Source organism: Parambassis ranga, chromosome 24 (genome assembly GCF_900634625.1).
Source record: "Parambassis ranga chromosome 24, fParRan2.1, whole genome shotgun sequence".
NCBI classification, from domain to species: Eukaryota; Metazoa; Chordata; class Actinopteri; family Ambassidae; genus Parambassis; species Parambassis ranga.
Genome location: NC_041043.1, coordinates 16,467,410 through 16,489,064, shown reverse-complemented (window position 1 = coordinate 16,489,064; position 21,655 = coordinate 16,467,410). Strand labels below are relative to the sequence as shown.

The window sequence follows — 21,655 nt, the reverse complement described above, 5'->3', positions numbered from 1 at the left end:
TCACGTTGGTTAAATTGCCCTGTAGCAGATCCACTGCTCCACCAGTGAGCAGAAGAAACTAGAAATGAGCACCGAGTCCATGTCAACACTGCAGCCACACACGTGTGTCCGCACTCAATCCAGCTTAATCCGGCTTGTTTGTTGTCCTCCAAACCGCTAGGTGGCGTCTCGTAATATACAGAGTCCGTTCAGGAGGACCGCGTGTGTGCATGCCCCGTGTCGCTCGTTCTTTAATTTTTTTCAGTTCAAAAGCAGTTCCTTCGTAGCCCTGTGGAAAATAATCTACTGTTGTTTACATACGGCTTTTGTACACGACCCGAGTCACCTCCCAGAGGTGGATCGAGATCTATCCAGATATATCCAGAAGTTGTTCAGACTCAGAATAAAACTATCCGGATATTTCCAGATACGGCCCGATCTAAATGAGACCCAACATTGTAGTTTGTGGCTCCTCTAACTGCACACAGCACTCCCACACCGGTGGAATAGAAGCTTGGTCCTCAAAGTTAGCACGACCTCTTAGCTCAGCAGATCATCATGCATGCTGTTGGATGATTTCTATCACTGCTACATCTGGTTGTTCATCTCTGGTGGGACTGAGCTCAGACTAGAAGCTACTTTGGCTCACTACCTTCATTTTTTTTTTTACCCCCAACCCTGATATTTCTGGACTGTTTCCCTTTGTTGCTAGGATACAAATCCTGTCTCCAAACATGTCTGCACTCTCTTGCTGTTAACATTTACCACAGAAAGATTAACGAGGTTACGCTGATGAAAGCAGTTTGGAGGATATCGTTATGTGGCGAAGGATCACGCATTTATCCCCCATACACGTTGTTGGATGATTCCTGTGGTAGACAACAACAATGCTAACGGATACTGTTGCCTTTTATTCTGGAAATGAAGGCAGGTGGCTAACTGGTTAGCATGCTAACAACAGGTACCTAGGTGTCTTAGCTGTTATTCTTTTGCAAACTAATGATTTACAGAAAAATACTACAAATTGCTCCTTTAAAATGACATGTGAGCCACACATCCATCATATATTAGACTTTACTGGGTGATTATCTCGACCTGAACCCACACGTAGGATGAACATTCTCAGGTCTTGGTGCATATGGGGACATTTTAATGTTGCCATATTTGAGCTGGAGGTGTGTCTGCATCACATCAGCAGCTCAGCTGTTTAACAGGCAGAGCAGAGCATCACACACACACACACATATTTTGAATTATGTAAAGTGATTAGGGTTCACACTCTTTCTCACACATACGTCGAGCTTCAGATATCACACACACACAGCCTCACAGGCGCACACATCCACACACACAAAGGCACTAACAAATTAGCTCACAGGCAGCAGCACACGTGCGCTGGCAGACAGCGCACACACACACACACACACACACACACACACACACACACAGACGTGGCTGCAGGGTGTGTTATGTAGCACAGCTCCACTGGGAGAGGAAACAAAGCACTAGCTAGCTAGCTAGCAAGCTACTGTTAGCTACCAGCTTTCATGTCTAGCAGTCGCCATGGAAACGCCTTCACAGCATCAGCAGCAGCAGGCGCCACCGTGCAGATCTGTCACACGCTCCTCACACACACTCCTATCATTCTTTAAAATGAGTGTTTGTCTCGTGATGTTTCAATCCGTGTGTGTGTGTGTGTGTGTGTGTGTGTGTGTGTGTGTGTGTGTGTGTGTGTGTGTGTGCGCATGTGAAACAGTGTTAAATGTGAATGAGTTTACAGGAGGAAGGTCAGTTTTAACATAATTTAGTTTTAGTGAACCATCAGTCAATAAACCAGTCAGTAAAATAATAAGTCAGTCAGTCATGGTCAGCACAAAGTAGGCCATTTCTAAAGCCCATATCTCATTCTGAACTGCTGTCACTGAACGGCTCTTCATCCAGAGCCAGATGCTGTGCCTGTGTGTGTCAGTACAGTTTGTAACCAGGCTGTGTGCTGTCACTGTCCCTCCTCCTCCTCCTCCTCTTCCTCCAGTCTGTCCGGCTGTCCCATTGCTGCTAAAGAGAAGATGGCAAAGGTCCATGAGAAGAGTCACACCAGTGAGACCGGCAGCAAGTCCAGTCAGACGTCAGACCGTGTCCTGAGGTACCGCCCCCTCTGAGTGACACACTGAAATGATTAGCTGGTTCTTTTAACTGCAGCACATTGTTGAATTCACTGTGGGATGCTGAAAGGTGCAGTCAAAGTTCCTGCACGCTCTGAACTCTTCGTCCATCTTGCATGATAACAGGGATGCTGGGTGCTGCAGTGCAGTCCTCACACACTCATCCCCTGTTGTTGTTGCCTTCCAGGCCGATGTGCTTCGTCAAGCAGCTGGAGATCCCTCAGTACGGCTACAAAAACAACGTTCCCACCACCACGCCGCGCTCCAACCTGGCCAAAGAGCTGGAAAAATACTCCAAGACCAGCTACGACTATGGCGGCTATGACAGCCAACATGGCGGCTATGGGAAGAGAGGCCCTTCCACCAAGTCTCACCACGGGCGAGACACGTCCCCGAAGGGATACGATGGTGAGAAGAATGATGGTGGATTCATGATCGGAATTCTGAATCATCAGTCCCACAGTAAGACTCCGTGACTTTCATTCATTATCTCTGTGGTGTGATGTTTTGATTTTGCTTATGAAAAATGTGAAATATGAAGCAACAAGCTAGATCCCACGGTGTCAACCTGCTTTCTGTCTCACAGCGAAAAATTGTCCTAAAATTTTTCTTCCAGAAAAATTCAAAAATAGCATAAAAACACAGAAGCATGGTTCATGCAGGAGGATTGTGCATTATATAAAAAAATATCAGAAAAGGTCACATTTTCGGGTTAGAATTCAAATTAGAAGTCAGAATTCTGCAGAAAAAATCTAATGTTTAAATAAAAAATTCTGACATTTTTTGAGGATTCTAAAATTAAAAATTCTGTTAGAATTCTAAAATAATCTGAACACAGCGGTCTTTATCCTCCTCCATATATTCTGCGTGTTACTGAGGGGAAGGAAACCTGCAGGATGAGCCCACTATGAGGGATTTCTATTCGTTTTCCCATTCTGAGAGCGTTTGGTGCTGGATGATAAAAGCGCTGTGACACATGCATGCGCAGTGCTCCCTGTGTTCTCTTTGTTAGAGCTCTGGTGTTTTCTGGCTCCCCACATGGCTGGAGTGAAAGCAGAGCAGAGTTATGGAAAAGCCAGGCTGAGAGCAGAGGATGGAGGGAGGGAGGGAGGAGGTGCAGATGGAGGGATTGTGAAACAGGAGAGAGATAATGGAGGCGAGCCCTGCTTCTTTGGCTGGGAGCCATTAATGAGACGCAGGCAGGAGGGAGGTTTTTAGACGAGGTGTCTGCGCTCCCCTCCGTCACGACTCCCTCCCTCCCTCCTCTCTGCCATCCTTCCCTCCATCAGCATCACTCCTGCACTGTTTCTGTGTCTTTCTTTAGCTCCGTCTGTGCTGCTGCCTCTCTCTTCATCTGTCTCGTGTTAGGATGTGTCTCTGCTCCTCTCTGCTGTAGTTTCATGCTTAAAAAGGTCAATAATTCCATGGAGCAGCAGTACTTGTAAACAAAAGGACGGAACGCTGTATTTTTGAGACTCGTATTAACCCCTTGGACCCCTCGATGTTTTCCCCTCCTGTCACATGTCAGGTCTGTCTGGGCTCATTGTTCTCTGCTCCTCTGTGGAAACAGCTCAATCAATGGCTACAAGCAGAGAGGACTCAGGCATTTGTGCAGACTTAACTCTTCACATGTTTCCAGCCTTCTTCCACTCCGCTCTGCACATCAGCTGCAGAAAGCTGCAGATCAGCCAAAAACTCTCTGAATTGTTCTCACAGGACTGCTGGTCTGAAGTGAGTCATGCTGTTAGCATGGCTTCCTAGCTGCGCTGAGGAGTGCAGATTTTCTGTTTTTAATGAAATCTTGTTAGCAGAGATGATCTATTTTTCAAGAATGTTTACATTGAGACATATAATAAATATAATTCAACAGTCTAGATTTGGTCTGACAGGTCCTACAGATTGGACAGATACTTGTCCCTTGTCATAGTGGCACAGGATTTTAAAACAAACATACACTAAACTGACTAAAACGTTACAATCTTAAGCTGATACGATGCATTCATGGACCACTGGAAAGTTCATTATATCTCTAAGTACTGGCCTGGTGCATCCTAAGAGCTGGACATGGTTGCAAAGGGACATTTTGACTCAATATAAATGATGAAATACGATTTAAGAGCCTTGTTGGCCAAAATAACTTTAGCCTCTGGTCATGTTTTTGATAGATTTTACTACCATTATTACTATTAATTGCTGCTATTTTTGTTTATTCCGTGTTTCTCAGTGTTTGTGTGTTTCTTGTCTATTTTTAATCCAACAGAACATCTTTTTGTTGTAGTTTTGGATCCTGTGTGAAAATCCATCTGCAGCACAGTTTGGCCGAACGCCAGCATCAGTCTAACAGATCAATCATACGTGTGTGCTTCCCCGCAGCCAAGCGCTACTGCAAGACATCCAGCCCGGCCAGCAGCACCACCAGCAGCTACGCCCCCAGCAGCAGCAGCAGCCTGAGCTGTGGAGGAGGAGGAGGGGGAGGAGGAGGTGGGGGAGGAGGTGGGGGAGGCGGCGGAGGGGGAAGCAGCGCTAGCAGCACCTGCAGCAAGAGCAGCTTCGACTACACCCACGACATGGAGGCGGCCCACATGGCGGCCACGGCCATCCTTAATCTGTCCACGAGGTGCCGGGAGCTCCCGCACGCTCTGGGAGGGAAACCCCAGGACCTGCTGACACAGGTAATCTGAGGCGGGGCACACGGGGGTAGGACGCACAGTGTTAGGACAAGATGAGGCAGCTAAGGACTCAAACCTTCGGTCTGAGGTCAGACCTCCTCTCTAGAATGTTTAAGTTCAGAGTTCTCAGAATGTTTGTGAGTACGGCCTCAGGATTTAAGAACCTACAGACACCGCCTGAGATGGTCTGAGATGTAACCTTCATTCAACTGAAGGACCTGCAACTCCATCCAGCTATTTACTTACTCTCAGCATGACAGATTTGAAATCTGAAGTGGACCAAGAGTCGAACCCTGTGGAACTCCTCAGTCAGATTTATGGTTCTTTTAAAGTGTTATTTGTAAAATGTCTGATAGTCAGACTGCTGGTGGTCGCTGCCTCGTCGATGTTACAGTGTTTTCCAGATCCTTAATATCTGAGAGTTTAAATATGAACCATGACAGGAACACTCACACATCATTCCTGTTGTCTTTGCTCATCAGAGTCCGGTCGGCGACCTGGACGACAGCGGCGCAGTGGACGTGGCCGGTCAGCCCGGCGGTCCCGAGGGCAGCGGGACGGTGTTGACCCCCCTGCAGCCGATGTCGCCCCAGCGGCAGGCCCTGCTCAGCAGCCGCTGCTACCAGCTGAGTGACACGGACTGCTGGGACCTGCCCGTTGACTACGCCAAGATCAAACGTCTGGGAGACGAGCAGGACCACAAAGAGGTAACAGGAAGGTCCACGTCACTGTGAGTCAAACAGAGCTGACAGAGCGCACAGAGGTCAGAGTCAGTGGCTACCTCAGGGCTTTATGGCTGTTCAGATACAGACGTCTACAGGTGCAGATAGTCGCTGTGTGTCTGAAGCCTATTTGACACTTTTTCTTTGGAAATAAAACCTCGCCGGCTGGTTTGGTAGAAAAGCTTTCAGAGGTTCACGTTACAGGGAAAACGAGGAGAGGTTCAACCATCAGATGTTTCTTAGCTAATGACTCATATCTAAAGATGATGCTACAGTCAGGCTGCAGTTTACACACAGATTTACTGAAACATCAATATTATCATCCAAACTGTCCAGCTGTTCAGTGATGTGGAGGCAGAGACTCTGCAGACAAAATTTCAAAGTGGCTGAGGAGGTTTATGTGCACATCGCTGCCTGTACGACCACAATTAAAGCTTTAACAAGTTGATTTAAGACACAGCCTGTCCACTAATCAGGCAAATTAAAGATAATGTGCTGAGAGATCTAAGGAAGACAGGGTTCATATTATCGGGGGGAGATTACGAGCTGATCTCTGAGCTACTTGGTGCAGAGAAGCTGCACATAGAAGTTATGGACGTGCTCTGCGAGGGCGTGCTGCTGCTGCTGGTTCGCATAATTTCTGCATCACTTTACATATGGAAGAGGAAATTTTTGGAAGGGTCCAAGTGTGTGTGTGTGTGCACGGCTTCACCAAGCGGGGCATTAAAATGTCAGAAAATGATGGTGCTTGCCAAAACTGTACATCACCGCCTAGTTTCTGTTGTTCTTCTTCACCTCAGAGGCGCCAAATAGAAAGAGTTCAATGCTGCAAAGGCATGAATAATACACTAATATTTCACATGCATATAGAAGAAAGAAGTGTGAGGAGAACACATTTATCAGGAGACTTAGTGATGCTTTAAGGTGTTTAAAACACAATTGAATGTCTATAAAATGCCTCCAGTGGTGATTAATATGGAATTGAGTTAATATATTTATGTTTGTGCATTAATCAGAATTAATCAATCAGAGTTATTATTGTTGTTTGCAGCCCAGAAGAAACCAACATAAAAACGACTTTATTCTAAATTAAAAGAATGTTTTATAAGAAGAAAACTTTTATTCTTCAGTTTATCTTAAGAAATCTCTGATATGTGTGCAGACAGGCTCTGTGGCAGTCTCAGTGCGCCCCCATGTGGACAGAAGCAGAACTGCAGCAGCAGCTCTGAATGAATGCACCAGAAGCTCCAGCACAGTGCATTAAAATGCTGAATTACAGCACTAATACACAAGTAAAACACGATAGATCATCTTTAAACCCTCACACATCTGACATCACGCAGAGCGATCCATGCAGCAAATTGCTACATTTGCCTGGTTGGATTTAGGGCGGCGAACTGAAAGGTTTTAATCAGGAGAGTAATTGCGTTTGTTAATGAAGCACGACATTGCAGAGGAGGCCCGGTGCCTGATGGGAATTTCTCCAGGCGCTCCTGAACGATTTCATCTCCCCGACTGAGGAGGTGTGCTGTGTGGACTGCAGAGCAGGCTGCAGTGCTACAGCTGCTGCAGGAGGGCTGAAGACAGTCCTGCACACCAACACCAACATGTAGACATAAAATATAGGTCCACAAATTATGCAGATAATAAGTCCCAGTCATTCATTTTAAACGTGAAAGTTCCATCAGATGCATTGATCAAACCGTGCGTGCTGATATTTGTGCTGTATCTGTATGAACAGTGAGCCTGTAGTGATGTGTTGTAGTCTGTCTATTTCTCGTCCCTACACCAGAGCGACGAGCTGGATCCCTTCCAGGAGCTGCTGGACGAGCAGCGCTACCCGGCCGAGGTCACCATGCCCAGCCCCAAACACCACAAATACCCGCCGTGCAAGGAGGCCAAGAAGGAGCTCATCACGTAAGACTCACACACCGAGACACAGCAGAGGTCCAACGTTCAGTGAAAGCCTGCTCAGCCTCACTGCAGTCAGTCTGATACTGTAGTGTCATACAGGCATGAAAATATCACCAACAAATGACCATGTCAGATATCGAAGCATCAGCAGTGTGGAGCTCAGGCTGAGGATTATCTGTGTCAAAAAACAGAATTTACATAAGGGTGGAAGGAAAACCTCACAGTCTGCTCAACCCAACCCATCCATCCATAATCTGAACCCGCTTTGTCCTGTCATGGGGGGCTGGACCCTATCTAAGCTATACGGGTGAGAGGCGGGGTACACCTTGGACAGGTCACCAGTCCATCACAGGGCAACACACAGACAGACAACCGTTCACACCTATGGGCAATTCAGAGTGATCACTTGACCTAACAAGCACGTCTTTAGAATGTGGGAGGAGGCCAGAGCACCCGGAGAAAACCCACACACGCACAGGAAGAATAAACTCCACCCAGTCAGAATGGAGGCGACAGTGCTATCCGCTAACCACCGTGCCAGCTTCAACCGAACCCCTCCTGCACAAATCTCACATTTTTCTTCCATGAAGTTTGATTCTTGTTTGATTGTTTCAGGAACATTTTCATTCACAATGACGCTAACATGATATAAGTCTGTACATTGCTGGTGGTGTGACAGGAACTGAGAATCTCTTGTCCATTTGCAGTTTGTCCAGCTGTCAGTTGGCTGACAAGAACATTCGCGGGATGATGACGACCAACTCGCAGGAACTCAAGTGAGTCTCCAAAAATCAACGAACCGCCTACGAGTCATCCGGATGTTTCTCTGATTTTGTAAATTTTCATGAGTTTTGTGATTTAAATCTCTAAATTCTGTATTTAATCTCACAACTTCAGCCTAAATCTTAAATTAATCATTTCATTTAATCCTTTCTTTTGAAATCTGACCTCAGACTCAAAGTTCTGGCTTTAATTTAAAATATGTGACATAATTCTGATGTTTCGATACAACCCTGTGACGACTAAGCGCTGTCTGTCCCTCAGATGTCCAACCCCCGGCTGTGATGGATCTGGACACATCACTGGGAACTACGCCTCCCACAGGAGGTACGGCAGCATCACCTCTCACTACACTGTGCACCATTTCACTGCACGCATCTTTAAAATGTCTCGCCTGTCCTCCTGCAGTCTGTCCGGGTGTCCACGAGCCAAGAAAAGCGGCATCAAAATCCTCCACAACAAAGAGGACAAGGACGACCAGGAGCCAATCAAGTAAGAGTTTGGAGTCCAAAATAAAACACAGACATCACTGTGGGGTATAAATGAGTATATAGTGTATCAGAATCATTATGGTTCTGTTGATGACACCCTCATCCATCTCCCCTCTGTTGAGATGCTGCCTGTGTGCGCTGACCTTTCTAACTTTAGTGAGGAATGCCGCGGTCAGTCCTGCGCCTCACCTCCTGCTCCCAGCAGGCTGTGTCCAGTAAAGGTTAGCGCTACCAAGCGTTTGACATTTGTGTTAAAGCAGAGCCGTAATGTTAAACCAATATGACCTTGTGAATAATCTAAAGTTCAGCTGGTGTCAGTCTGCAGCCAGCTGTTGCTGCCACCTCTGTTCCGTCCGCCATCATCATTAACGGCTGAATCATAATTAGGCTTAACCTGAGCTCGGCTGGGGAGCAGCCTGCGGACGCGGCGCTCATTCTAATCAGTGTAAAATGTCACCGCGGAGCAGAGGAAGTGGTGTCTGGAAGGAGGAGGTGTCGTCTGTCCGTCAGCTCAGTGTTAGACTGCCAAGGTCTGGAGGCCTCAGAGGGGAGGAGGACAGGGTGTAGGTGAGGGGGTGAACCAGGAGTTTTAGCCCAATAACATGTTTCATAGAATCCATGTGTCCGTCTAAGCAACACTCTCACACACTGGAGACATGCCGGTGGTACAGACACTAATGGAACTAACAGTAGCACAGTTTGAATGGGGAGACTGGAGTTTGAGCAGTCGGTCCTGGGTCAGCCTATGGCCTCTGCTGAGATGCATGTGGCACAGGTCTAAAGGAAGCCAGGTCCCCCTGACCTGCTCTTTATGTTCTCTTTGAGCCTCTCTCAGAATCTCTTCACCTGATTTCAGAGAGTGAACCCTGTTTCTGCAGCCCATATTCTCTTCTGGTCAGTATCCAGATATTATGACCAGAGGTGAGGGTACAGAGAGATACAGCAACCGGTAAATAAAGTGTGTCACCTTCTGGATCAGCACACCATTATAGTCTGGTACATGGCCTGCATAACTTCAGAGGCTGCCTGCACCACCTAAGACTCTTCCACTTAAAGGGGGCACACACGACCAATCAGTGTCCTGTGAGGAAGCCCTGGCAGCTGTGGGCCAGTACCACACCTTGCAAGAGGTTTTTGGTTATTGCTGTCAAGCGTCAATGGTGTCATCACAAACTGGATCCAAGTCCAACATGGCTGCCAGGGTGATTGTTGTCAGGCTGCAGTTTGAGATGCTCTTTTTGTACCTGGAAACACAAACAAAGTGAGACCTCTGTGTTCGACCATCCTCCTCTCAGGTGTCCGGTCCCAGGCTGTGATGGGCAGGGTCATGTGACAGGGAAGTACGCCTCTCACCGGAGCGCATCCGGCTGTCCCCTGGCTGCAAAGAGGCAGAAGGACAGCTATGTCAATGGCTCACAGTTCGTCTGGAAATCTGGGAAGACGGACGGAATGACTTGTCCAACCCCGGGCTGCGACGGGTCGGGACACGTCAGCGGCAGCTTCCTGACACATCGGAGGTTGGATACAGTTTTCTACAACACTGAGGCAGCAGCAGATAAACACAAATGAACATTTGGTTTTATGTTTTTCTTATTGCAGCCTCTCCGGCTGTCCTCGTGCCACCTCCGCCATGAAGAAGGCCCGGATGAGCGGAGTGGAAATGCTGACAATCAAGCAAAGAGCAAGCAAAGGTCAGAAAATAGAAAACTAAGGAACTAAGGAAATAACTGAACCTGAGATCATTTATTCATTCTGAATGATTCTTTCAGGCATCGAAAACGATGAAGAAATTAAACAGCTGGATGAAGAAATCAAAGATCTGAATGAGTCCAACAATCAAGTGGAGTCGGACATGATCAAATTGAGGACACAGGTAACCAGGTGTCTTTATGAAGTAAAACAGAACCTTTTATTTGCCTCCTCTGATGACCGGTTTGGTCGCCTTGCAGATAACCACCATGGAGACCAACCTGAAGTCCATCGAGGAGGAAAACAAGGTGATCGAGCAGCAGAACGACTCCCTGCTGCACGAGCTGGCCAACCTCAGCCAGTCGCTCATCAACAGCTTAGCAAACATCCAGCTTCCACACATGGTAAGAAACACGTGGCTAATGAACCGAGCGGCTAATGCTAACCCGGGTATGTTTACAGTCTTTGCATGATCAGAAATCCATAATGCTTCAGGTAATTTTATCTGTTGAATGTTCATCAAAGGTTCTAAAAATAGAAACACAGATTCCGCTTGTTAATAGTGCCTCCTATGGCCATTCAGTGAACTGCAGCAGGCAACACGTTTCTCATAGTCAGCTCATAGTATAATTCTGTTATAGTTGCAGCTAGCCTGTGTTTGCTAACATACTTCTTGGCTATCAAAAAACTTTCGTCATACACTTCAAGCTTGATTTATGCTTCTGCGGTGTATGCACCACATAGCATAGACGAACAAGGAAATACAAATATTACCAGATGTCAGCAGGTAGACTTCTATTGGCTCCAAATTCAACATGATTCACAGGGGAAACCAGACCCACGAAGTCTGTCAGTGGACCAATCAGAGTCCATGTCAGAGTCCTCAGCTAGCCACGCATAGAGAGATGTGTAGATATGACAACATTAAAAACAAAAAAAGGCTAAACTTAGCCAGCTAGCTCTAACTTAGCTGCATGGATCTGGCTTGTTATTGTCTGAGGCTTCTCAAACAGATTGTTTCCACTCAAATTTGGATAATGGATATGATAATGGTCAATAAGGAATTCATTGACATTAGCAATCGAGCTAACGCTCAGGTTTCCTACAGAACCTTTAAAGACGGAGACAAACGTGTCCTGAATTCAGCCTGTCAGGAAGCAGCTTCCTTCTTCTCAATTCATTGTTATTAACACACTAAACACTGAAGTGTGTTTATGGGACGGTAAGGATGGTCCCGCCTGCTAACATCTGCTCATGAGTTCAACCCAGGACAAAGTCTCCTCCAGCCGTGTCCTGTAGGTCTTTCTTCATCTGCTTCTTTCTGTTCTCCACCTTCTTTTTTTCTCAGCAGTCCATGCTGTGCTTCTTCTGTGCTTTACAACGCCTCACAGATCTCCACACAGAGAAACAGCCCCGTTATTTATTTTTTAATTTTTCGGTTTTGAGCCATCTTGTGTCAGTGGTGGAAGAAGGCCGGGGCTAATTGGATAATCTCACTCGGAGTCGTATAATCTGGATTGTTTTATAGCTGCTCTGCTTCCTCTCTTTCTTCCTCTGAATTAGCGCTTCATAGCACGCTGTAAGAAAAATGTCCGTCTTAACAAGGAACCCTCCCAGAATGCCGTAACATTTCTAAAGTGGCTGTAAAGCTCTGCTCACACTGCAGGACTTCCATCTCAGATTTAAATCTTTGGCGTTACTTCTGCGTTGACCTATCAGAACCTAAAAGTTCATTTTGTGCGTTTGCCTCCACACATTCTTCGGAGCTGAGCTGCAGTGTGAACAGAGACGGAGGAGAAATGACTTGCTTTAAGGTGGACGTAGATTTATGAAGCTTGGGGCCGCGGCTGTGTGTTCAGCAGGCTAATAGACTTCTCTGTACACCCTCTCCTGTAGAGACCGCTGCCACAGAAAGAGGCCCCAGTAAAGCATAACTGCTGTTTACAGATGCCTCCCAGAGTAAGAGATCCATTTATCCTTTATCCAATTATCCTTCTCTTCTGCACTGTCATCCCCCTCCTCCCCCTCTATAACTCCTTTAGCTCACTGTGGCACATCATAGCTGTCTATACTGCAGTATACGGATCAGCATGTTAATGGTGACATTTTATTCTAAGTAACCTCCTGGTGGACGATTCTAGCTGAATAACGTTAGCGCTTTAAGATATTTGAGAAGCTAAAAACAGGATTATAGGATGTCAGGAGTTGATACCATCATCAGCTATTGATATGGCAGCTGCATCGCTTGGATATGGTCTGATCACATGAAGTGGTGCATGTCTACAGAACATGTAGCAGCCGAGCAGCTCTATTCACAGTGAGACACAGCTATCCACTACTGTTTACAGCAAAATCTTCAAGGAAAGTTAAATGTAAGTGGGCCTAAACTTGAGGCTTGAGGAACGCCACATGTAAAAAAACTGACCACATCATCAATGGAACATAAATCTAAACTTTCTCCAACCAAGTTTTAATCTGAGAAACATACCAACAACAAAACATCCAGCTTAGATGAATTCCAGGTGTGTGTGTGTCCCATTAACCTCCCATTAGTTTTAAACATCCTGATTTTGTTTCCACATGCTAAACATTAACCTTCCATCCTCCATCAGCTAACCATCCCCGTCCTGATTTCTGCATGGTTTGGATTCTGCACTCTGTAGACTTCAGATGGATCTTAACAATAAAAAGAGAATATTTGAGCCATGCTGTCCTGATGGTGCCCTGCCCCCTTTCCTCCCCCTTGCTGACCACCTTTCCTTAAATCCCTTTTCCACAATGTTTCACACAAACATACGTGCCCTGCCTGATCCTTTGTTTTCTTCGTGGGTTTCTCTCCCCCTTCCCCTCCTCCTCACAGGAACCAATGAATGAACAGAACTTTGACACATATGTGAGTACGTTGACAGACATGTACACACACCAGGACCAGTACCAGAGCCCGGAGAACAAGGCGCTGCTGGAGAACATCAAACAGGCCGTTCAGGGCATCCAGGTCTGACTGAGGCTGGAACAACAAATGCAAAGCAAAAACAACAACGGAAAAAAAACAAACAAACAGAGAGAGGGGATGGGTTGTTTTTTGCTGCTGTAATCTACCATCGTTCTTTTCTTTATTCTGCGGTTATGCTCTCGACTCCATGGGTATCTCTTTTTTATTATGTTGATTGTCGTTGCCTTGCTTTAAAAAAACATTTTAAACATTCACGTTTTGTACATTTTCATATGACCTAATATAATGTGATGTACTGTTTATAGCTGCTAATGTATGCACATCCTGGTGTATATGTATGTATTGATTTACTGTAAGCTTAAATCATTTCTTATTTGAGTGCGCTACATGAAAAACTGGGCGTCACGGGTTTAACAGGGAGCAGAGCGGCGATTTCTGAGAGGCTTTCCCCACAGGCTGGAAGGTACTCGTTTTTATTTCTAAAGGTCCAAAACATGGACTCTAATGTTACTGTAAATCTTTAGCTAAGAATTGTATGGAAGCAGATTTCAAACATCATGACACGGAAACTTTCTGGTGCAAAATCCCATCATCCCCTTCAGAGTTGTTTGTTGCGGGAGGACCAATGGCTGCAGAAAACGAAGGAGACAATCTGCCATTGTGAGTTTATTTTAAATCATCAACCTTGACTAGCTAATAGGACGACGTGTCAGCAATATTGGTATGATAATATTAAATCCTTTGTTTAGATATGGATGCAATCTATATGGAAAATGTTTGGGTATATGCAATTTCTTATGAATTAAACTAGCAAAGAGCTGATAGATCTTTTTACTAACTATAATTGTATTGCGTTTTGTATGAACCTTTTACTACAATCACGTTTTAGGAATCGGACGTGGGTGAAAGGACTTTGGTTCGACTTTGCACAGGGACACCCTTGTTTCCATGTTTTGATGTTTTTCTTGAGGCACTTAGCAGGAGGAGGATCTGTAGATACGTTTCTTTTTTTAGGCTGACGGCTCCGCTGGACTTACAGGGTCAAAACGTCCCCATCCGTCACTGTATATTGCACTTGTTCTGTAGAAATTGTCTTTCCTGTCATGCATCTTATTGTCTGAGCCACAATGGGACATGATGCCAGACGACGTGATGACCAAGCACCGCTTCTACTTCTTCGGTTGTTTTTTTGTTTTTTTCTTTGTTATTGAAAAGAGTTATGAAAACCAGAGCCAGCAGTCGTTCCTTCATCTGAATCGGCCTTCTGATGACATTCAGTCTGGAACCACAGAGTACGTTTTCTGAACACCGTTAATCATGCATGCACTTTATTGGAGTATGTCAAAGTATTATCACGTGGTAAATGAAGCAAAACTGTACAGCGAGTTTGTGGAAACTGTGACTTTGGCAAGACTTTGTGCTGGCACCAGAAAAACTGATTTTCCTAAAGGAAAACTTCCCTCTGACCTCCTGCTGTGTTTTCTCATCAGACTTCCAGTTTTGACCAAAAACAAAATGCTAAAATATGTTCTACCCCCCTTCACCAAACCTAAACAGCACACCTGACCTTCACCCGAAAGTTGTTTTTAATGTAAGGCCAAATGTAGCACTTTGACATCACTTACAATCGTTACTGGTGTTCTTAAATGACTTGCTCACACAGATCTGCTTTTCCTTCCTTTTTCGACTGCTTTTCCTTCATCTTAACCAGAAAACACAACCGGCCTAAAAAGTAAATGGGCCTGAAATCGCGCCCTGGTGAACCCCACATCCAATCGAACCTCAAACAGAGATGTTGGATCTGGGATTTTAGGAGCAAATCAGACAAGATGAGCAAATGTAACCATGGAGACAGGGTGGGGTACAGCAACTAAAAGCATGGTAAAAATTACTGTGGGGGAGTTTCTCATGTTTCACATAGAAATGAGAACATGTTACAGAAGGTTTGTGTTCAGAGCAAACATCTACCAAAAATCCAAACATGGCAAATATCTATAATGTAATTACTGTGACTACCAGAAGGGGGAGACAAAAGATGTAGCTTTAGTATTACTACTGCTTTTAAATATCCAAAACCTGATCAGATGGAAACAGGTTGGCTACGCGCCACTGACAATAAACAAACAATATACTTTTATCATTTTCAAACACCAGTCTGAAACTTTTAAATAAGCTGATTTCTAGCAGTTATTCGTTCAGTTTGCCACAGGAAGGAGATAAACTGGGGAGTTTTCCTTTAAAGTGTTTCTTCTTTGGACTTTGACTGCAGAGCCTCATTCCCTGACTTCACCTCTCTGTCCGGAGCTTTACGTCTGCAGCTTCCTGCCAGTGAACTTCTGCATTAGATAGACTGACAGCTTGTGTTTTTATTCAATCACTTATTGATAACAAAGGAAACGGGAGTTAAAGCACAATTTTGCCACTTAAAGACAGTCAATACACTAGATATTGTAATATCAAAAGTTAAACTGTAACTATTTACATAGAGAATCTCACTAACATGTGCCATGCTAGAATGCAAAAGAAATCCATATGAATATTTGTGAGATCATCCGTTTATGAAGATGTTATGTTCTTTTTGGCAGTGCACTGATAAGGGGTTTTTATACAACAATCATTTCTCTCCTCTCACCCCTTCTTCTCTGTTACTGGCAGTTCTCTGACCACATGGCATGGGGTTTTCGTTGATGATTTTGCTGTATGTTTAAAGTCACGAGTTGCTACGTGATATTTTCATTTGACTTGTGAAGTTTGTACAATTTTTATCATGCTGGTGTTGGCATCTCTTGCTCTGAATAAATTTTGTGTTGCAACACTGATGACGGCCTGCTCCTGTTTTAAATCCTGATGATTATGTTAGAGTACAACACAGCAGACATACAGCAAGTTCTTATGTTTTTAAAAGCAGAATATATTTGTGAATTCCCCCTATGGGGGTCTAATAAAGGATTATCTTATCTTATTTAACAATAAAACTTAGATTAAGTCTTATTGTTGAGTGAAGCTGGCCCTTTCCCCACTTTCATCATTTTTACCAATGTGTAGAAAACCACTGACAATACAAAAACTAGGTGGTAGAAACAAATCTGACAGTACTATATGTCGAAAAATTTAAAAACGGGAAAAAAAGAAAAAAAGTACATTTGACAGCAAGTATTATATTATTTATTCTAAATTCATTACTTGAATGAATTTTGCATTAAGTAGGTGAATATCCAGAAAATTCAGAGATTTGTCTGTTCTTTATAAAAAAAAAAAAAAACAGGCTAAACTCAGTTGTATTTGTAATAATTGGTTCTGTAATAAACCGTACTTATTTTTCTATTGAAAATCGTTAACACGATCTACTCCAGCACTCAGCGATCAGAAAATACCAGAAGGATACAGTTAATGCAGACAATTAAATGACAATGAATTAATTTACTCATGAGTTGATTAAAACACAGACTCAAAGAAGGCAGTGACCCCACGGCCCACACACAGCACTGCAAGTGAGAATCAACATGCACACAGCACAGCCTCACTGGCAGCAAAGACAGGCAGGTGTAATCTCTTAAACATCACACACAAGAATGAACCCAAGTCCTTTTGAGGCAGAAATAACCCCCTGGGCTCTCTGTGGGGGCCACGATCACTTTTTGGCAGATGAAAAACACCCATTTCTGAGGTTTATTTTTTTAAAGGGGTCTTCATGGGAATAAAGGGGCTGGTTGAATTATAATTTCTTATATGTGATAACCAGGAATGACTTCAGGTCATTTGGAGACAGAGCTGACCTCCCTAACCCCCAACAACCAACTTTACAGGGTGTACTGGCCCTTTAACAGCATTTCTATTGATAAAATTAAATAATACAGTTATTACAGTTGATGAAGATTCTCAGTCATCCAGGTCATCATACGTAGAGAAGTTTTCTTGAAGACGTCTCCCTGCTCATCCAAGCAGCTTCATCAGTTCTGATGATGATGAGAACTGATGAAGCTGCTTGGATGAGCAGGGAGACGTCTTCAAGAAAACTCTACAAGTCCAGACGCCTTGCTTCAATCTTCTCTACGTAAATTATTACAGTTTTTAAATCGAGGAAAGTAAGACCAACCAAAATAGCATTTTCTCCCCTTTATTCATGACCACATGAGTAAATATGATCATTAACAGCATCGTTTGCTGCACAATATGGACATGTCATAAGACACAGACAAACTGCAGCCTTGTCTGGACATTTGTAACCATTTCCTGTTTCACAAACTTTATTGATTCACAGTGTGCAAGTAACTCACAGATCTCCCACACCGCGGTGTACTTTAACAAAAACAGAAACCACATTGCACAACTCTGGTCAGTGCTTCCTAAGTCCACGGAGAAACTTCACAACTGTTACATACATACAGGTTCAATGGTAAGTGCAATATTAATATTAAGGGAAGTTATTACCTCGTTAAACGAGCAGCGTCCTCCCGCTGAGGGCCCCAGCTTGGCCGGATCAACACTAGCGTCACTCACCCCCCACACAGGTGACACTCATCAACAATCACCTCAGGGAGGCGGTCCGCCATTTTTATTTTATTTTTTAAACAGTGGAAATCTTCAACTTTTCACAGCCCTAAATCGAATTAAATCACTATACTATTTGTCTAAGAGTTGGAAACAGTAAAAATATATGTTTGTCATTGAATAGATCATTTATACGACAGACGCCGTCACAGAGAAACAACAAACTACCGGAAGGGGCGCAAAACTGGCGCCAACGTGCTTTCGTTCCCTCCATTGTTTTACTTCCGGGTCTAAACAGGTCACTTCCGGGCCGAAACGCGACATAAACAAACCATCACACTCGCGGGTTTGTGGCGGTTGTTTGTGAACTGTAGCTGACTCGGACGCGGTTCTGATGTGCGGTTAGCACCGGGTGGTTGTTCGGGTCCTGGAGGAGAAGAGACGGTTAGCATGGTGAAGTGTATTGTATCTGGCTGTCCGAACCGTGAGGTTGATGTTAACCGGGGGATCTTCAACAGACCAAAGAAGAGGTTCTTCAGCTTCCCCGAAGACCCGACGCGGGTCAAGGTACCAGCATATCATTGTAGACACACTCAAAGTGCAGCTACATGCTAACTACACTAATTACTAAGTGTTTACTCTGCAGTTACCCCCATGCTAAAAGCTAACTCGATGCTAACGCAATGTCTTAAAGTGCCAGTCGGCAATTTAAAGGACCCCCTGCTTTAACTGACGCGTGTTAGCTCGGCAGCTAGTACTTTCCAACCTTTTAGCCTCTGTTGAAGTGTCATAGTCCTTTCATTACTTTAGCGGTACCCCCTTAAAAAGGTCTACAATGTGCACAGTAAAAAGTCAACATACCGTATGTCTTGTAATAGTTTACTGCAGCTTTCTCTTCATCAGGGTTTTAAGCACACAGGATTTTTAAAGCTATTTTAATGGAGCTGTGATGGTGAGTTTAAAACGTGTCTAACACACTGCACAGGTATGGCTGGCAGCGCTGAGGGAGACGGAGAAGCAGGACTCTGCAGAGCAGCATTTAATATGTGAAGACCACTTCCTGCCAGAGGACATCTCTGCTGATGGGGTCAGCAGTGATGCCATTCCCATCATGCCCCCCTGCCTGGACGGGGCCTTGAGCATGCTGAGCCACTGGGGACCTGAGTCTTCTGAGGAGGAGGAGGAGGAGGAGGAGGAGGAGGACCAGTGGGCTGACGGAGGCGCTGGTGGCGATGATGAGGACGAAGGTGGAGACGATGTTGCTGCTAATACAGAGCCTCCAGCAGCAGAACCTCCTGCACCAGCTTCACCAAAGCAGGTCAGAACATCGACTTCAGGTTCTTTAAGGTGCGGCTGTAAAATGTTCCAGTGTGACCTCAGCAGTTTTTTTGCCTTCTTCTGAACTCCAGGATCCAGTTGCCAAGAGGCCTTTAGAGGCCTACGTGACCAGGTAACACAGCTCCTGTGTTATGACATGTTACAGAGCACTTTGAATTTTGATTTTTTTTTTATTGAGATGTTTGTCTCTTTATTTTAAGCAACAATCTGGGTCGGAAGGCGTCTTCGTTCCAGGGCAAGAGCTTCTGCAGATACGGTGCGTGCTGCTTAATGTAGAATAGATTCTCAGAGTTCATGTTTTTAAATCATATCAGTCCCTAAATGTAAAAAGGACACAGGAAACACAGGAAGAACTGTGTAACATTAAATTCATCCTGACATTAAAGTGTTGTGTTACATTCAGACGTGTCGCTGGCATTGCTGACTACGCGGTTCCTGGAGTTGATGTTGAGGACGCCGGACTGCTCGCTGGACCTCAGGCAGGTGACCACAATCATGAAGACCCGCAAGCGGCGAGTGTATGACATCACCAACGTCCTATCGGGCATCAGCCTGATCGAGAAGCAGTCGGCCAACAGGATCAAGTGGATGTGAGTGAGCAGATGAGTTATTATTCCCCGTGTGTGTTTACCTGAACACAACAAAACACAACCAGGGAAAATATATTAGAATCTATTCATTTGTTCTTTAAATATCTGATTAATTGTGCGTCAGAAAAGTCACGGTTCATTATTTACTCCAGAAGAAAACAGACGCTCGACACAGCTGCATTAGAAACCCTCCATGGCTTAGTGCTCTGTTAACAGGTGTGGTGTGTTGTCTGTAAGCATCACACTAAATCTGCTGTTTGTCTGTCGTCCACCCAGAGGAAGCGTCCCCATCCAGAACTTTCTGTCGGCAAAAAACCAGAAGTTTCAGAAAGAGCTGGACGACCTGAAGCTGGTGGAGGACACGCTGGACACCCTCATCAAAAGCTGCGCGCAGCAGCTCTTCGACATGACCGACGACCTGCAGAACTCTGCATATCCTTTCACCCACACTGGGCAGAGTCCGGACTTAACTTCTCAAAATCAAAACTCTGAGTTCTCAGAATTCTGATAAGAAGTTCACAAAAACAGACATTAGAAGATTGAGTCGGACACTGGTTTTCTTTAACTGTTCCTCCACGTCGGCCTACGTCACACACAGAGACGTCAGCCGGCTCGCAGCCTTCCAGGAGCAGACGGTGATCATCGTCAAAGCTCCAGAGGAAACCAAGCTGGAGGTTCCTGCACCTACAGAGGTGAAGCGTCACAGACGGGGTTGTAATGCTTCTTTTGTTATCATTTAATGTTTACATACTGTCATGTGTTGATTCAGGACAGCATCCAGATCCATCTGAAGGGCAGCAACGGTCCCATCACAGTGCTGACCTGTGACATGGGGACAGAGAAGGGTCAGAAGAGCAGCTGCTTCCTGACGCTGGAGGAAGGTCCGATAAAGACGGCAGCGCTGCACACAGGTAACGACAACACACGCTCACACACACTCGGACTCAGCTGGCTGTCACAGTGCTGCTGCTGTTGTTTCAGAGTCTCCATGTCCAGAGACACCTGCAGAGCCCATGGCCACCAGCTGACCACCAGGAGGCGCAAAAAACAACTGATGAACCTAAAGAGACAGCTGGACGCTGCACAAAGTGTTCAAAGACAGTTCAGACTGGAGGTGAAACCAGAAAGCTCGAACACATCAGTGTCAGAGCCAGCGGCTGGACTTTACTCTGCACAGAGACCTCAGGAGGAGCGAGCGGCTGCTTCTGGAGGATTTGGATTTTACACTAAGATCACGTTCTGACTTAGATTTTCTGTATTATTATGTTTGTATTTAGTGTTTTGTTGAAAGAATGTTTTCATCTTGGTTTGAACAGAAAATCCTCTGAGATGCTGTAATCAATAAAAAAACGTTCATTTACTGAAGCAAAGAGGAACCAAAGAAGAGCTGAACCCAGATTATTTTGAACACAGAAGAAACACAGAAGCAGTAAAATGCATTATAAAAAAGTTATAAATTAATTTGCATTTTCATGAACCTGTTACTCGGATACGACTCCTGTGTGCGTGTCTGTAATCTGTAAGAAACGGTCTTATATAAATCTCCAGATGACTAAAAAGATATTGAAACTTAAATATGAATCCAGTGACATCCTGAGTAGCCAAGTTAATAATCTTCTCCTAAAATTAAAGCGAGGACATTTCGAGTTGAGATACCCCGGGAAACTCAAAAGCATCAAGATGAATGTATTGTATCTGAAACAGGCACTCTTCTAACTACATCACATTACAAGGATTTGTTAGTTCTATACAATCTGTTCCATCAGGCAAGGCGGCCTGATCTGATGGCTTCAGCTGTGAATTCTATCAGAAGTTTTGTGACATCCTCGCCCCACCGCCTTCTTCGGATGATATCCAACTCTATGACGGAGAAAGTC

General features: G+C 44.8%; 2 protein-coding genes across 2 annotated transcripts in view; both read left to right on the top strand.

Annotated features, from left to right (window-relative positions):
- myt1la (myelin transcription factor 1-like, a) overlaps positions 1-15,773 on the top strand; it is a 46,852-nt gene extending 31,079 nt beyond the window's left edge. The window contains exons 11-24 of the mRNA XM_028396558.1: positions 2,012-2,122; positions 2,329-2,603; positions 4,515-4,813; positions 5,293-5,517; positions 7,298-7,449; positions 8,154-8,222; positions 8,491-8,553; positions 8,635-8,718; positions 10,013-10,234; positions 10,317-10,408; positions 10,487-10,590; positions 10,667-10,810; positions 12,303-12,365; positions 13,267-15,773. Of these exons, the coding sequence (XP_028252359.1) occupies positions 2,012-2,122; positions 2,329-2,603; positions 4,515-4,813; positions 5,293-5,517; positions 7,298-7,449; positions 8,154-8,222; positions 8,491-8,553; positions 8,635-8,718; positions 10,013-10,234; positions 10,317-10,408; positions 10,487-10,590; positions 10,667-10,810; positions 12,303-12,365; positions 13,267-13,407 (2,044 nt within the window). The 3' untranslated portion in view covers positions 13,408-15,773. The remainder of the gene's footprint in view (positions 1-2,011; positions 2,123-2,328; positions 2,604-4,514; positions 4,814-5,292; positions 5,518-7,297; positions 7,450-8,153; positions 8,223-8,490; positions 8,554-8,634; positions 8,719-10,012; positions 10,235-10,316; positions 10,409-10,486; positions 10,591-10,666; positions 10,811-12,302; positions 12,366-13,266) is intronic.
- A 2,378-nt stretch (positions 15,774-18,151) lies between these two features.
- e2f6 (E2F transcription factor 6) lies at positions 18,152-21,159 on the top strand. The gene is made up of 9 exons (XM_028396544.1): positions 18,152-18,417; positions 18,836-19,168; positions 19,260-19,300; positions 19,389-19,444; positions 19,592-19,778; positions 20,055-20,210; positions 20,356-20,470; positions 20,548-20,689; positions 20,760-21,159. Exons 1-9 carry the CDS (start codon positions 18,301-18,303, stop codon positions 20,804-20,806), a joined length of 1,194 nt encoding a protein of 397 aa, XP_028252345.1. The 5' UTR covers positions 18,152-18,300; the 3' UTR covers positions 20,807-21,159.
- The last annotated feature ends 496 nt before the right edge of the window (positions 21,160-21,655 follow it).